The sequence below is a fragment of the Lipophrys pholis genome (genome assembly GCF_963383615.2).
Source record: "Lipophrys pholis genome assembly, chromosome: 20".
In the NCBI taxonomy this organism is placed as follows: Eukaryota; Metazoa; Chordata; class Actinopteri; order Blenniiformes; family Blenniidae; genus Lipophrys; species Lipophrys pholis.
Window position 1 is genome coordinate 6,009,599 of NC_137648.1, and position 18,340 is coordinate 6,027,938.

Consider the following 18,340-nt stretch of genomic DNA (forward strand, 5'->3'; position numbering starts at 1 on the left):
GCAGAAAACAACAGAAAGTGTTCAGACTTGTGACGGACTGGTGAAAACCAGAAAAACTGTTTCTAAATAGTAATCGTAAGAGAAAAGCACAACAGAAATTTAAATGCAACTTATACGCCACTGTAACTCATACGCATATGTTTCCTATTCACAATGCATTTTTTGACAGATGTAGCTTATACTCAGGTGTGACTTATAGTCGGGAAAATGATTTGTTTTCAGACATGCTAAAACCTTTACACAGCAGTGTATATGAGAAAAGGTGAAGTCAGCCAGCATCCAGCTCTAAAAGTGTATAAACATTATAAATGATCCTGAAATGACTCAAATAAATGGTTTATGAGGCCTGAAGGTTTAATAGTACTCTTCCTAGATATATCACATTTACAAATATCAGAACGAAGCGCAAAGACCTTGACCTTTCTGAGAGGAAATGATTGTGGTGGGCATTCTTGAGATGGACGCACATCAGTTAAAAAGGAAGAGCGCACCAGCTCTGAACATATGACACCCCATGTTAAGAAATGCAACAACAAACAAGCAAGATGACCATCAGTCACAAGATTACCAACAGAGAAATCACAAAAGTTGTTTAAGAGGTCAGTTTTATTCAGTCTGACTGAATTTTTTCTAACTCAAAGACCAACATGTTTTTTTTTTTTTAGACACTGACTAAAGTGATCAGATTGATTGAAGATTATAATCAGATTCAATCTGTGGATTAATCCCATAATACTTTGCAATGTGACATTAGAGGTTTGTGACACATGGTCAAACATGAACCTTTACCAGGAGATGAGGTACTTGTTATCTCCAGACTCAGCTTCTCTTCGACGGCAAACTTTAAGCTCACGAAGCCTTTCAAGTGTGTTCATTATTTAATAGCAGTATCGTTTCCAGCGTCAAACCATTTGTGCTTAGCCACTTCCGTTTTTCTCATCATGAACCATCACTTGATGATATTATGTAACAGACATGCGCACGAAACTGCGCTGTTCAGAAGGACTCTGGATCATTACCAGTCGCATTTGATCATATCAATCAGACAAGGACAATCTGATCAGATAAAAGTTTAATTGGATTATTGATGGTTCATGGAACTACAGTCAGTTATTATGACGACATGAACTATCAGATATGTTGTATTGGTTTATTTGTGGATCTGTTTACAATATTGAGGTTGATTCAGCAAATTGTTTTGCTGCCGACGGCCGGTAGACCCTTGAAGCAATGTCTTTCTCCACTTAGATACCGATGTCATATTATCATATATCTCGCCTCATCGTATGCGTTGCTTCTCTCTGTGTGTAGGATTAGGAGTATGTGTGTGTTTGCATCTGCACTCCGGTGAGCTTGTGTGTTAATCCTGAGTGAAAGGCTATGTTTTATGCACAGGAAGGCAGCGGGGGGACTCCCCGGCGGGCCTCTGTGTGCCGGCCCTGTAAGCCTGTGTGAATGAGCTTGAATTCGCAGGCTCCCCACGAGGACGCACGGCCAATTAAGCTGACAGTCAGAAGCCCATTGACCAGTCACAGAGATTAAACGCCGGGCCATCTCGGTGGCTAAAACCACCTGCAGGATGGAGGGACTGATGGAGGGCCGGAGAGGAGGAGGAGAAGGAAATGGAAAGAGACACAGGGAGACGTGCCGATACTCACTGTTACTTGTCGCTTCGGTAAAAGACGCCTTTTGTCCATTCCAGCCTTTGTTGTCCATCTGTAGTGATGCGAAAAAAGGGAGAGAAGGGGGAGGTAAGAGAGATGTAGATTCCTGAACAGACAGCTTCTTCACGCATGTCAGACAAGTTCCTTCCTACTGTTTGGACCACAAAGAGACGAGCGCTCACAGGAGGGGATGCTTAAGGAGTTTAGTGTGTCTCTCTAGGCCAGCTACTTAATTAGAGGGGGTTGTCAGTGTTTAGTAACTTAAAAAGCCTCCATTCAGTGTGTTACTTTTGCTGTGGTATGCGTGTCTGCCTGCGCAAACACACACAGCCACAAACACGTGTGTGAAACAGAAACAAATCATTCCTGATGTGTGTGACAGCTGAGGAGATGACACGGCTGTAAACAAACCCTGTTGCGCAAAAACTCATAGTGGGAACGCAGACCAGGATAGCGCCCAGAGAAGAGACAGAAGAGGAGGAGAGAAAGCAAGAGAGAGAGAGAGAGAGAGAGAGAGAGAGAGAGAGAGAGAGAGAGAGAGAGAGTGATCTAAAGAGAGACAACTTATCCCACAAAAGCTACAGAGCCCGGGGTTGTCTGAGGATCTAAGGAAAAGTAGGCCGTCCAACTAAATCTTATAGAGATGTTTTCAGAGCTGTCAGGCTAATGCACATCAATGCATCAGCTTCTGATTCCATTCAGGCTAAAGATCCTGCCTTGAACGTAACCAGAGAGCTCTGACTTTCTTGCCAGAAATTAGTTTAACAGTGAGACCCAACACACTACTATTTCCAGAACAGCAGGCTCTCATTTATCTGAAACATTAGATAACAAAACATGGTGCTTTATAAGGCTAACAAATACAACATGTGATGATGTAAAGCGTAATTCAATCACATGCATGCAGCATTTGACATTTCCTTGTCGACACAGGCAATGAGAACATATTCTGAGTACAGGATGTAACATTATAACAAGACGTCCCCGCTGATGCTTTAGAAACGCATGCTTTGATAAGCACACTGAAGACCATACGGGCCAATGTGAGAGTGTGACTGCAGCACTACTTCAGAAATGTAAAAGTCAACATCATTAATGAGGACAATGATTCGCGCTCCGTTATCTATATGTATGGCGGTTTAAATAATATATATGGAAGATCACATTCCTCAGCTAATGAGCTGTCTGGGGAACAATTAACATTCAACAGACAGCAAGGTTATGTAACGTCATCTCTCTCTGATTCTGCTCCCTTGAGCTTAAAAAACCAACGAGGTGAATGAAGATGATGGCGATCAATGGTTGCTTGCAAAACACACTCGGTTCAGAGGAGCTGAACAGGTTGCATAATAGGTCAGTAGGATTGGGACTTTGTGATGAATCTGGGAATGGACGATCAGTATTTCTGCACGGGGCTGGGGAGATTAGATAAAAGGAGGATGGTGGACTGGATGCAGTTATACAGACACCCAACCACGAACATCAATTCCCTTCAGCTCTGCTGCTAATGTCAGTTGCAAAGTGACCTATAGATTTTGTGCCTGTATTTGAGCAAAAACCACTTGCTGCACCTATGAAAGGACCGTTTGGTCCAAAAACTTGTCTATATAGTTAACCAGTCACCTATGTTGACTATGCATACGCGGCCAGTTCAGTAAATTATAATTAACTGTACTTGTTGCAGCTGTTCGACATTAACCACTGAAGTAAAAATAACGGGTACATCACACCCTGTAAAATATAAATAGATTATGTCATATTAGATATTTATAGAAAGAAAGATCCATGCATTCATTTTCTAAACCGGTTTATTAAATTTGAGGCTGTGGGGCGCTGAAGCTTTAAGCTGACATGTCAGGAAACCCTGAGCAAATCTATATATGTGCAGGGAGAACATGCAAACTGCACAGGAATAACCCCAAGCCTCAACTTGAACAGGAGATAATCTTACCGGACTTACCTGCCTGGCTAAAAAAAGATGTGTGATATATCAAAAAGGTGCTAGGATCAGTATCTGAGACTGGAATTCTGATTCAAAGTAGGGCTGCACAATATATCGTACATTTATCTTCTTTATATACGTACTGACTGAACGGTGACGATAGGTTTCCATGCACTCCAAATTCAAACTGAAAGGATAATTTAAAATAACAAACCCTAAAGTGACCCTGAACTGAAAGAAAAATGTGAGCAATTGTAATTGGTTTACAAAAATTGTGGGTTGATCACAGATCAAAGTCAAAAGCACAAAACTCAAGTAAAAAAAACAAACAGAACTGCAGATGCACATGTGATGTAGAAATTGGAAAACATGACCCGGATCCAGGCGGTGTGAATTAGGGGCAAGAAAAAGAGCGATGTAAGTTGGAAGAACAAATTTCAAAGCAGACAGACACTACGATAATCTTGAGCGTTTCTATTTATTGCACAACATATCGGAATACCTCACAACATTATCTCATATCGCTTTTGTTCCCATAGAGCAGCCCTTATTCAAAGCAAATTAAAAATCATCTATTCAGACAAGTTAGCGGTTTGGCATCAGTGTGCTTATTAAAAATAGCTTTGCACAGGCCCAGTGTGTTATGGAAACATGCTGCGAACAATAAAAGCTGCAGTCCTCTGCAACTCCGGCCCGTTTTGGCAGAGCAATGACAGCACACTGCACTGAAAAATGTCTCCGCTTATACTAGTCAGACACACAGACACAGTCACAGAGACGGGTTTTTGGGATGAGCATCCGTGGGGTTTGGTCCGTACCTCTGCAGGGTTCTGGGGGACTGTAGAGGCCTTGTATCCCAGCTGCAGCAGCATCGCCTCAGCTGCGTTTCTCTTGGCCACCTTCTTGTTGGGTCCTGTTCCCGTGGCAACCTCGTTGTTCACCTTCACCTGCACGGAGACAAACACGCAAACACTTGAGATCAAGAGATGGGTAATGACAGGAAATACTCGGGGTGTTTACGACCAATTATTACAGCTGTGGAGACCTTTTCCGAAAACTTCAATCTTGAACTTTTCCCTTTTTTTCCCCCCTCCAGTGGCAAGTCAACCGCACAACGCGCATAACGAATCAGAGCTAAGTGTTTGTTTTTCACTAATCCTGAAACATTAAATCTGTCCACACAGAATGTAAGCAGAAATCCACGAGAATATCAGCCGTCGTTATGTTATCCAAACAGACAATTATACTGTACAAATAACATTCTGGGAGCCAAAGCCCTGTGAACAGCCAGGCCTCGGTGCAGTTACTCACCAAGCACTCGTCCGAAAGCATCAAGTCGGCCACAACATACAGCTTGAGGGGAAACCGGCAATAAATTACTAAACCACTAAAACAAACACAGTCACTCTTTTATTCACTTTTAAAAGATGATCAGCTCCTCAAAGGCATCTGACACAAGGTGGAGCCTGTTCTGTAACTGCTGATGGGTGCAGACAAAAGAGGTGAAAACAGAGCCTCATTGGAGCCCCGCTGCTTACCGAGGGAAACAATGTGGAAATTTTAGAAGAGTGAGTGGACTGCATAAAAGAACACACACACTCACAGGGCCTAATGTGTGTATCAAAGAGGCATGGAGAATAGGTTTGAGGCTGAGTTACTGCCTGATGCTAAGGGAAGCTCTGTTCCTCGTATGAAAGAGGAGGATTACGGAAAAGGGAGAGACAAAGAGGGAAAGAGGTTGACTGAGAGTGACGAACAGAGTAGGACGGAGAGGAAGAGAGACAGACAACCAGAAGCAGCATTGAAACGTTGCAGTGGCCGTGGCACTGGTACTGGTACAAAAATCTACAAGGGTAAGCTGGATCGGTTCGCTGTGCACGAAACAAAATAGAGCTACCGAGTCGGGTTGATTTTGATAGTTATGCCGATTATTTTTTTCGAAAATATTCTTCATACTGATCCAGTTCTTAATCTTTCATCATATTCTTCTGTATAACTTACAGAAACGCCAATTAATTGGTTAAACTAGTAACTTTTATTCATGTTCATGGCAGTGCTGGGTGGAGAGCTGCTTTGAAAAAGCATGTTGGGGAAATAGTCACTCATATAATCACTGAGCTGGAGCAATGACCAACAAGATTCAATTGAAACTTTTGGAAATTAACGTAAGCCAGTAGTACGAGCCACACTCATGACATTGTTTACCCAGAGACGCTGGAATCCCACCAAGTGTGAGAAGATAATGTAGCTTATCACCACAATGACTTTGCAAGGTATGCTTCCACTTAGCTTTGTTGAATTTAAGGGCTTCAGGAAGTTAATTGAATACATTGAGCATGAATACATCATGCCAGGAAGAAAAAAAAATAAAAACCTACTTCCAGAGTACTGCACAAAGCCAACTGCTTCAAACTTCAACAGCATTTAACATCTGATATGGTTGTTGCAGATTATTATTATTAAAGGCTTCGAATGGCTCCTAATACACACAACATTTTTATGGACAAAGTTTAAAATACTTAAATATAAATTGTGCTAAATTATGATTGTTTTCGGAGTGCTGCCAGGAACGCCCTCAATAACTACCTACGTTTTCACAGGGTTTGCAGTTTTCCTTTCACAAACCCCGGCTTTATATAATAATACATTTAAAAGAGCTTACTGGAGGAAAACCTAAAGCAATAAAAAATAAATACAATCTAATGATGAGATCACCTTTTCTGTAAATTTTAGGAGGATTGCTTTAAATTTGGCCTAAATCTTGCAATAAAATAATCACTGGCATATGAAGAGCAGAATGAGGATAATAACATAATTTGATCACTAGAACGTCGTAGAAATGAAACAAATCTGATCTCTAAAGCGTTCTGTAAATCAAAACCACAAAATGGACAAAGTTTGCAAAAGCTTACAGACACAGCCATTTGTTTTCTTTTTTCTAGGAATTTATTTTTTGCCTGAACCGAAACAAGCCAAAACAAGACTGTATAAGGTAACTGTAGCATCCGATGCGATTCCTTCTCCTGCTCTGTTTACCGTATTAGTGATAAACAGGAAATCAAGCACAACTTAGTTGAGGGCTAAAGGTTGCTACTGCCTCAGGAAGATGAAGTTTAAAATGTTGTTATAAATACTGGCTCCTTACGACACCACTGGATTCTTTTCGCTTCCCGTTGTACAGAAAACAGACTTTGTGCTGTCTTTACTCACAACAAGGGACGAGAAGAAATTTAATAGCATGAAACAAATGTCTGCTGCCTGAGGAGAACAAGGCTATAAAGATGAATGTTTGTCTATTCTGAGCCATGACTGCATCTATAAAGACAATAAATGTTAAACAGAACTTTTGAAGAGGGAACACAGAGCACATGGGGGGTAAGAGAGTCCACAAAGGAATTAAGTACCTTTTTTTTGCATCCACTGTTAGGAATCCATATAACTTACAATAATGTCACTTCCGTGGAAAAACAGGTTGTATCACAACATTACAAGTAAGAGAAACCCCCCTCGGTCTACGTCTACCCCCTCTTCACTCTATTTGCCAGAACATTACCGTGAAGCCAAACTCTGGTGGACACGCCTGCTCTCACCAACATACAAACTGATATTAAAGTATTGTGATTTTCTTGGAAATGTGTAAATCAGGGAAGAAAAAGCCTCAGATGATGTCTGGAGACGATATCTGGTCCACAGACTCCAGATTGAGAACCAAGGCCTTAAAGCATGGGCGCCAAAACACAAGGCCTGCAAGAGGCTCCAATCCAACCTGTCAAACCACCAAGCAAATTGTAAAAGTTTCAAAGAAAACATTTTATTTTAGCAAATTTCTTAAGAGCAGTGGACACGACACAACACTGACACTCAAGCCGAGATATCAGTGACGCTGCCATGACAGCTGGCTGCCTCGTTGCCATCAAACTCTAGCCTCAAGGCCATGCTGTCAGGGTGAGTCAGTAAAATCATGTATGACGCAACAGTTATATGAGACGGTTTTTAGACATTTCACGGCGTTTTGCACCAGAATGTTTAAATAAAATTGGCTTTATGTTAAGATTGTAGTAATTTTCCAAAGTAATTGCTTTGCGTTACAAAAATATTGACATTTTCATGACGTTTACTCTGTGCAACAGCAAAGACAAACTTTAAAGTATAAAAATTTTAAGGGTATTATTGTGCTATTTTACTGGTTTGGCTCACTCAAGTTGGAACTGGGCTGAATGTGGCCCATGAACTAAAACGTGCTTGACGTCCCTCTCCTTAAAGAGGTGACTACTTTGTTGTTAGCGGTGAACATGTCTTACCATGTGGTACAAATATGTATATTTTATTATTTCTTTCAGATTTAATTGTATTAACAACTTGAATCCATAAATCGACAAAATCCTCATATATTTTACAATCAAATAGAGAGAAATTATATTTTTGTTTTCTTACAAGATATGGTAAAGGAAAAAAAAAGGTTGCACCGATAGCTTATGTGCAAGTTCTCAAAGAACACATTATGTAGGACAGAAATAATACACCTGGAGTACTTTAGTCCCGAGAGGAAACAAAGAATCATGTCTTGCGGTGTGGTGTGAACAGGTTATGTAACACTGCTGCTGGCTGCCTTTGGTGAGACAGATGAAGCTGTCTCTCTTTTTTGATGTGTCCTCTCTTTTGATGTTAGTCCCAACAAGGGGGAGGAAGCACCTTCGGAGTAATAGTCATTGTCCTCTGACTCACAGTCGTCATTGGATTTAGATCCAGCAGACGATTGTTAAGCTTCTTTTCCTCATCCACTCACTCTCATAAATCCCAACACTTTAAGATTACACTACATGAGCTAAAACAAATGAAATCCTTGTCAGGTAATTTTGTTTCTTTTCGTGTACCAGCATGAACAAGATAAAATTGACACAGCGTTTACCTGCATGATGAACTCTCGACGTCGGGGCATCCCTCTCTCAGACAGCAGGAGGTACTCGGGCTCCTTCTCCTTCTTGGCCTGCTGGATCTGGGCTAGACGGCTGATGGGGTTCATGCCCTGGCCATAGTCTGGTTCCGTCTAGAAGGAAAGCACATAGACGTGGTTAATTCCAGTGACCATATTCAACTATATAATTCCCATCACCATAAGTCTTCTGAGCTTTGCTGATAAGAAGTGCTGGTCACAGATAGACGGAAATGAAATCATCTGTAAGGGATAGATAGAAAAGATACAGAGACCTGTAGGATAATACAGGAAATGAATTGGGGGGAGAAAGAAAATGTACATTATCGTATTTCACATGTCTTGAATGTCAGTGAAACTGAGAAAGAGTTTCATATTAAGTTTAGCTCTTATCAGTGACCACAAAAAGGGCGTTAGTGCACAACTCTGCTGTACTTATGAGTTCATTAGTTAGGATGCACTCACAAGCACAGTGTAGAGGCCAAAGAAAAACATCCATCCATAACTTTTTGAATCAGGTGTAGTACCTTGAGGATGGTCTTGGTACGTTTTTTGTAGTGTGTCTTGGGTTTTTCCACAGTGGGTATGAAGGGCAGCTTCTTCAGATCTTGCAGGATGGACAGGGCGGCACGCTTCTTGGACAACTTCTTGCTGTTGCCTTCGCCCTCGGCAGAAAACTCCCCGACGGTGACACGGGTAAGGAAGCTTTTCATGTGTGGGGGGCCGCTCTCCTTTAATACCTGAGGAAGGCGAGACAATTAGTGTCACAGAAATTTAAATAATGACCGATGACACAAGGCAGAAATAAACTGAATGGATGTGAATGTGTGTTTGTCATGAATGATGGGTGTGAGGGAGTGTGTGCGGCATATTTCGGCAAGCTGTTTCACCAGGTGGCCCAAAACATCTGCTCTCCATGGTCACACAGCTACCCACCCATATGCGCTTTATGCATATACAGAAACACATTGAAATGAACAACACTGACGTACAAACACACATACAAAGAGTAACATGTTCCTAGATGACTGTCTCTAGTGATGGAGGCTCAGTTTCCTTCCTCCAGCCTCTGGTCACCTGGGAGACCTAAAACAAACACCGGCTGGCGTTAGGTCATGCTTCTGCAATCACATCTACTTCCTGTGAAGTCCAACAACTGTGCATGTGTGTGTGTGTGTGTGTGTGTGTGCGTGTGTGTGTGTGTGTGTGTGTGTAGCAGGTGGGGTTCTCCTCAACCTCAGATAGGAAAACATACTAGGGGAAGAATTAGGTTTCACACACTTCATACGTCTTGAGGTACGTTCTTGTTTAACGTAGATGACACTGAAGTTCTAAACTCGATGCCTTTTTCTGCCACTCTCATTGTGTGTGTGTGTGTGTGTGTGTGTGTGTGTGTGTGTGTGTGTGTGTGTGTGTGTGTGTGTGTGTGTGTGTAATCGGTTTTTCCAAACCACCTCCCACGCTCTCCGGCTTTTCTTTATTTAAGCTTAATTTGTGGTGCAGACAGCACAAATTGTAGCAATCACATGCAATCTAGAAACAGTTCATTTGAACCCGGTGACCGATAAGAAAAGATTATGCTGATAAGCGGAACGGCGGGCATTCCTCAGATACTTCACACATCAACACAGGCTAATACCAGACCTTGACAATAACAAAGAAGTAATGGTGCATATCAATCTTTTTGGGTTTTTTGCCATTGCACAATACCGACTCAAACGAATCAGTTCATTTTAGAGAAGTGAGGCTTTTATGATGTGTGAAGTGAGCCCAAAGCACAACTAAGAAACCATCCACCTGAAGATTGCTCCTTGCCGAGCTAAAACATTTACAAACCAGTCAAGTCTCCTTTGACTAGACTGGTGGGTACCGATGGCAGGAAGAGGCCAACATGTGCAAACCGTGTCACATTTTTAAGTCACTGTGACATTGATGTCTTAGGCCCCGTTGACACAACAACGTTTCACGTGACAACACCTTGATCGTTAAAAAAAGTGATGCGTCACTGGTAACAATGTAGTTAGTATGCCAGGCCATGGGTGGGTGCTGTTGCTTGTTTTTTGTAATGAAACCACATGGACATGTGTGCAGAGAACAAAACACTACAAACGTGAGCAATAATCAGGAATATGGACTGATGACGAATCAGATGCTATCAGAGGTGAGTCTCAACTATAAAACTACTGATATGGACTATAAAACTAGAATACGGCCTGCAAGTCACACAACTACGGGGGCCACCATGTTTGTTTAGACGTGCATGAGCAGAAGGAACTATTTACCATGGGGGTAGGATGTGCTTGCGCAGTAATAGCGCTTCATAGCCTCCGGCAGTCTCTGCAGGGGTGGAATCGCGCCAGCCTGCTATGTAAATCTCAAACACAATACCGAACATTGCATAACTTCCTTACATTGTGCAGCCTTAATGGAGGCATAACAAAGAAACCCAAGAACTATCAATTATTGAATCTTCAGAGATAAAAATAAAAAACTGCAGCAAAGTGCAGAAAAATATGATGAAAACTGTCAACTGGAATGCAACTTTACTCCATTTAGAAAAGCACCATGAAGCCTAACATGTTAACCTGTCAGCCTTCCTGCACACAGCATTAGCTGCACAAGCTAAGAGTGGAGCCCACTCCCACTCAGGGGATTGCCTCTGGTCTTGCTCATCACCAGAAGAAGGAAATTGAACATGGCAGCTTCTTGTACATTATAACACACAACAGGGCCGAAAACATCCCATTTCTGAACCTTCCAACTGTGTTGATGGCGTCGGTGATGACACCCCACATAATTGTCTGCAGCTAAGTTTAGATTATGTCACTTGGGATAGAAATGAGCTGTTAAAATGTTGATCGCTTCAGGTCACACACCAGCAAGCACAAGTCCACAAAATGGACAAAAAGCATCTTAAAGGGGTCAATCTTCCAATCCAGAGGAAGGTAGTTTGATTTTGTCCCGTCAATGTGTCAATGAGTGAATGCAAAGTTTCTCCCAATGTTGGATCAGTAAAATCCGCTTTATACGTTAATTCATCATTCAAGTCTGTAGGTTGTCCTCAGCTCTGTGGCTACCTCTCATTTTAACCACGTAATCAGTCGCTCAAATCTGGTTTCCCCCATTTATTCATCACGGAGAACGTGTAGGAGTTCGGCTTATGTTGGGAAGAGAGATGGTAACTGAGACATAAACATGACTGCAGTAGTGAATGGGTTTGAACAAAAGCTGATTTTCCACACACAAACAGAATGATTTTAAGTTACGGGAAAACTGGCCATCTTGTTAGACAGAAGTGATGATGCTGTTCCTGATTTGACTCTGACCAGGACCCTCTGTTACATGTCATTGTAAATGTGTCAAGCAATGAAAGGAGCCTCCAGGAAGTCACTGACCCGAGCCAAGAAATTGTTTCGCAAAAAACGCCCCATAAAAAGCAAACTGTCAATGATCACACTTGGACCGAACAATTGAGCGAGTAGTAATGAATTAGATTTAGGAGTGCTGATGGACAGATTTTGTCATCTTTGGGCAGAGCAAAGCGAGTCGTTGCATTGTGCCAGCTTACCAGCTGCTCGCTGCAGCTAAACATACAGACATGAAAGAGGCACCAATCTTTTCATGCAACTCTTGGCAAAAAAGCAAACGCATAATTTTCTCATGATGTATTTGTCCTTTACAATGCCAGGCAGGATGTGTTTTGTAACACATACTTTTTGAGTTTCTAAACTGTTATTATGGACTACATGGAGGCAATGAAGAATTTTTTTTCACTCTGTCACCAGAGGAATCGGTGAGACAATCAATTGCAGCTCACCTGTTTGTGGCTTCTGAGTCTTGCAACTATATCGTTGCTCTTTGTCGATAAGAATGTTTGTCTGCTTCATTTTTCTGCTCATCCTAAGGGCTTTTTAAACTTGTATAAATACCATAGAAGGAGGAGGGATGAGTGTTAGACTTACAAATGACTCACTTGTATCATCTGAAGTGAAAACGTACAGTTTCCAACACGGATAAAGACATCAAACACGGTCTGTGCAGGTACATGACGCAGCTAACAAAGAGTATGAGACAAAGTGTATATCCGTGCACACAATGTCACATACTCTTGGCCCGGGATGGCGGCAGACAAGCTGCAGTCAGTCTGCTGGCAGACGACACGGGATCTGCAGCACACCGATGGGATTTCAGCACTTTCATTCATCTACGCGCACAGCTACACACACATACATGCAAACAAACACACAAACACACCCGTCTCCCACCTAATGACAGGGATCAGGTTGTACACAGGAAACCTTTGGTAATTCAATGTTCACCTCCAATCCCATTCTCTGCTGATCTCTTCTTTTTCAAACATGCAAGGCCATCTCTTCGGCTTCTCATAGAGACATTAATACCCCGAACAGTCTGTGGATCGGTGTATGCGAGAACTCAGGTACTCTGGAAGCGAAAGCTATGGGAGCAGGGCAGGACAATGGTGGGGACTGGTAGAGGGAATAAAGACTCTTTTGTGGCGAGTGGTGGATGGACAAGCCCTAAGGGAAGCAGCTCCTTGTAAGATGGGTGGTTCTTGGCCCGGACCCTCTCCTCTTGTGTCCTCCTTGGAAAGGGAGCCTCCAATCCAACACACAAGCTGTGATTTATAGATTGGTTCCTCTTTGATGCTGACATCTGTTTGATATTGCCTGACGGGGGGATTAACTGAGCCAACTGGCTCTCAGGGTGGCGGCGACCCTCATCGTTGCAGGAGGATGGGAAAGCAGACATTCGGTAGTGGTGACTCACGAGTAATTTCATGCCCCAGTGCAGGCAGGGATGGGATGATGTAAACGCATAGCTGCTGTGAGAGCCGCACACATGAGAGATGACCATTGCAATTTTGTGTTGGAAGCACAAGTGTGCAACAGTGCATGATTTTGTGTCGGTTTTAGCATTTGGGGGTGTGTGTGGGAGTTTACCATGTCCTCTCAGCGCAACAAAGAAGACATGGTAGGATATGAGATGAAGTCCAGTGTTGTCCAATGAGGTACGACTACCATCACAGACCCAAAGGGCAAGGGGAAGGGAAAAAAAAAAACTAAAGAGATGTGTGTAATTCACAGTTGGCCTCCAGCCAACACAAAGTGGTATGCAATATGTCACAAAATGACTGAGGATCAAAGTAAGTCTGCAGAAGAGAAATCGGGAGTATGAGGGGGACAGAACGGCATGTTATGTCAAGAGAGAGAAAGGATTGATTTCCATTTACCTGGCTCTTCTTCATCCATCTTCAGTTACCTACATTGTATGTCTGCTATTCATAATTACACTTATCATCTAGAGTTCTACCAAAACTTAAATTTCAAGGAGACAGTTTTTTTTTTTGTAAATCATTGTTTATTTTTGAAAAATCTAGTCCTGGATCCTCACTTGACGATTTCAAATGCATCGCCATTGGAAATACTCTTTACTTCATCTCTGTTAACTTTTCCATTTTGTTTCCCCTCCACCTGTACAGAAACTAATTTATTGTCTGTGTTAAATTACTTGGCAATAAATCAAGTTAATATCTACAACTTCAAAACTGTCAGGAGAAATAATTGCGCATTATAAACATATGGAACCAAAAACAATAGCTGAGGCAATTTAACTAATTAAAATTCTATGGTGTTTTGCTGCATCAAATTATATGTAGCGTTCGCTTTTTACTTTTGTTATCTGCTTTAGTTTCTAATTTATGTTTTGTATTTATTTTTTAGATATTACCTTCCTTACCAGAATGAATGGTGTGAATGTCTGTTTATTTTCACTCTGCCTGCACTGATTCTGGCTTTATGCACCATTGCAAATTGCACTGTTTTTATTCTCTTTTGTCTCTTAAACCAAAAGTCTTTTGTGTCCAAATGCCTCTTTGCTTGTTATCATGTGTTATGTCAAAAGCCATTAAATGCTGATTTTTGTTCAATGCCAGCAAGCTTTCAGATAGTTTAGCTTGATGTGGCACAGAGAAACAAACAGATTTGCACAAACAGTAAAAAAAAAACCTCTTTATCTGAGATGTTCTCACCTCCCCTTCTCTAAATTAGAATCCAGAAATGTATTTAAAACAGGGGATAGTCTGAACAAAACAAACACTGCTGTCAAAAAGCAGGCAAATCATAACCTATGAAATAAACAAAAGAAATATGAACTGTTGACGGAGCTGTAGATCGATGGAGAGTGAAAGACAAAGTCTAAGAGAAAGTACATGGGGGCTAAGTCATTGATTTACTGCTCATCAGAAAGCAGTGCTGAACAGCTTGTCTCCGGACTGACAGTAAGCAGGACAGAGACTGCAGGAATGTGGCCTTTCTGTAAAAAAAAAAGAAAAATAAACCACTAGTCTGCTTTCAATCTGACAGGACTGAAAAAGAAAGCAGTGACAAATACATGACAGATAATGAATCACATCAATCCAGATTTAGCTGGCTATAATTATTAATAGCAGTTCCAGGAAGGATGGCCCCCGTCATGGTCTGATGAGCAAACGCCTTTTTGGACAAAAAAATAATAATCTTTTGAGCGTTGCGTTATCTCTTGTTAACAAGAAGTGTCAAAACCGTGAGAATAGTTTACCTCCCTTCCTTCCTATCCTCCTGGTTTCCATTTCCTGTAAACCACACATCTGTCCCCACCCTCCCTCCACCCCCCCGCGCCCGTGTCTCTCTACGTAACTGCCCTGTGTGTGATTTTGGGGAACAATGATCGGAGAGGTGGAAGGGAGGGGTTCTGTGAAGGAAGGGAGGGGGCACACAGTGTAAACTGAGCCGCCCTTGTTTTTGGCACCTTGCTAAGTGCAGAAGAAGAAGAGGGGCGATTAGGGAGAGAATATTGGATGAGTCAGCTGAGATATGGCGAAAGCCAAGGAGAGTGGAACCAGCGGGTCATACGAGGCCACGCTACACTTAGTGGATTTATACAAGTTAGGGGCCGTGGCTCTAATGGTTAGATAAGTCCCAGCATTCAGAGCACCTTAACCCTGTTCTCATCCAACAGCCAGTGAATGTAGCCAACATTGTAAAACGGTTGTGCCTTTTAGAATGTCACGTTGTGGAGGTTATCCAGATCGTCAGCCCGCTGATGCAAATAAGCTTTTCCCAGACGCAGCGATGATTAAGTATGTTCTTACCTTTCAGAAATCATCATATCTCAACGTGCAGGCCAAAGCAGAGGTTGCATTGGATTAATTTGCTCCGCATGGTGGGCAGCGAGTGCTGATTTGAAAGGGAAAAATTCCAACTGAGTTTACAGTTTCTTTCCCCCCCTTATATTAGAACACTCGCTCCAAGGTTTTCCCACAAATGTATACGCCAAAGGTGGCCTCCCTCCACACAATTAAAAGCCTGCTTGAGTCTCAAGAAATATATCAGATTACATTCAAACCTTCAATAAATTCGGGTTATTCACAGTATTTATCATTTTTTCAAATCACTAAACCTCATCAGCTATCTAAGATCAGATGATAATTAATGGATAAGCATTAAAAAAAATCAAGGCCTCCTGATCATAGTTAAGATACACAAACTAATGAATAATGTGAATGACCTCGACAACAAGTATGCCAGAATTCTAGGCCTGATAGTTATATTGTGATAAGGAGGCTTTAAAAAGTGGCTCATCATTTCAACACCTAACGATGCAGAAAACATCAAACAAACTTTTCAACTGTTCCTGCTGGAGGCCCGAAGTTTTCAGGAATTATTTCACAATAGCTTTAAAAAAAAAAAACATACTTTTGAGTCCTTTATCTTCACAATGAATCAACTGTTTTACATTTTAGCCTTTTTCACTCATCACTTTTCCACATTATTTGCAATAATGATTGTGTCCTCTTATTTCTTTCCTTTTTTCAATTTCAAAAGTGATAATAACAAATGGCACAATTAGCACATGAGCTTTGTGCACGTGTGCTGCCTATTATCACCAAAGTTACACTTTGCACATGATGTTTAAAGAAAAAACGGCGAATGGAAAAAAACAAAACAATTGTTGGATAGAGGAGAATGTGCTGCTTCCTTCATATTCAAGGAAACAAGGAAAATGTTTCTTCGGTGTGGCAGTTTCAAAGTAAATGCCAAATGAAACACAACAAGCTTGATTAGTTCAGCTAGCAAATCCATCTCACAGTCCTGGAGGGCCTCAGGGTAAAGCTGGACGTGGGATCATGTGTGCATGTCAAAAACGGTCAACGTGACACAGTGCAAAGCTTTATGAGGGTGATCCAGTGACGGCATTGGATGATATTCTTGGTGCACATGAACCCACACATTAATCTAAACAGGATAATCTGATCTTTCAATGGGAAAAGAAAAGTTCAATTTGACAGACAAAAACCTACCATGTGAAAGCAGCTAATACTTCCAAAACAGAGACCCAACAGATACGCTCTCCTGGGCAAAGCGTAAGTGGGTATAAATGTTACAAGTACATCTTGTACTTCCAGAATGTTGTCTAAACTTTGCTGATTTCTCATGAAGTAACCCAACAATCACACAAGGCAAACCAGAAAACCTTTCAAGACAGAAAAAGGCTGAGACTCCTTTTAGGTGGCAATTCTGGCCAAGTACTGAATTTGAATTAGTCAGAAAAGATTAAGCTATAATATTGAGGAGAAGGCGAAGCACGGGGTCACAGCTCTGCCCGAAAGCACACAGAGGATCGTTATCACAAAACAGAACACACTGATCGAAAAGAAATGTTTAAGTTTGACTCTGTAAATAGATTGAACAGTACTGTAAATCTTTGCAATGTAGGAAAAACAGATAGAATAGCCCATTAGTAATCCTTTGACCTTCTCGGAGAAGATCCGTTTTTTTGTTTCATAAAGCAAAACATGACTTAACAACCCGAAGCACTGTTGGAAAGATTCTTTTTATAGATTTCAAGTTCCCTTCAAAATGTAGCTGATCATCAAAACAGACTTGTTAGTTGCTTGATTGCACTGCACGATGGTGCAATGGTTTGCATGTTCTCGTGTGTGTGTGTGTGTGTGTGTGTGTGTGTGTGTGTGTGTGTGTGTGTGTGTGTGTGTGTGTGTGTGTGTGTGTGTGTGTGTGTGTGTGTGTGTGTGTGTGTGCGTGTAATAACTGTGCAAACCACTCTGAGAATGATGAAGTACTGATATGCACTATACAAGTATTTAAGGTTTGGAAATTTTAATTTTACTGTAAGTAACGGATTACACGATAAGTGAGTCACTGGACACGATCCTATCTGACAGCATGCTAAAGCCATTCTTCTGTAATGAAACACACTGAACTCAACACCAGAGGAATTTCCGCGAGCTGCTAAGTGGTGGTAATCCATCTCAGAATTCCCGTTCACAGATTTTATGTCATCTTTTATTTATTTAGCCAACCTCAGTGATGTGTAAATGAAGGAAAACCAAGCAAACATAAGTCCTTCTGCAGTTCATATTTTATCATGACATGACAAAGCATTATCAATGTGACTCCCTCGGCTTCCTCTCTGTAATCTTAATGAGGTGTTCAGTTTTTGTAAAAGTTCCCACACTGACGTTTTCCATCCAGGAAATCATGACTCTCCGAATGTCCCTGAACTGTATGGCCCTAAGCTCATTCTTACCCAAGAAATGATTTGCAATTTATTGTAGCACAAAAAGGTACATGTGGCATAGCATCCTTGTGGATGTTATGATCATGTTGGCCTCACCTCAAAATTAACAGACAGATTCCTCTTGAGCGCAATTTCATAGACCAGGCTAATCTCGGATTTGCTGGCGTCGGTGCCTTCTTCAGTCTCCCCCTTTTCCTCTGAAGT

General features: G+C 41.6%; 1 protein-coding gene across 2 annotated transcripts in view; it reads right to left on the bottom strand.

Moving 5' to 3' along the window:
• stau2 (staufen double-stranded RNA binding protein 2) overlaps nt 1-18,340 on the bottom strand; it is a 101,599-nt gene that overhangs the window by 52,066 nt on the left and 31,193 nt on the right. For both annotated transcript variants that reach the window (XM_080488937.1, XM_080488936.1), the window contains exons 7-11: nt 18,233-18,340; nt 9,067-9,279; nt 8,516-8,653; nt 4,425-4,553; nt 1,659-1,716 (exon numbers count right to left, since the gene is read on the bottom strand). In XM_080488937.1, the coding sequence (XP_080345063.1) occupies nt 1,659-1,716; nt 4,425-4,553; nt 8,516-8,653; nt 9,067-9,279; nt 18,233-18,340 (646 nt within the window). The remainder of the gene's footprint in view (nt 1-1,658; nt 1,717-4,424; nt 4,554-8,515; nt 8,654-9,066; nt 9,280-18,232) is intronic.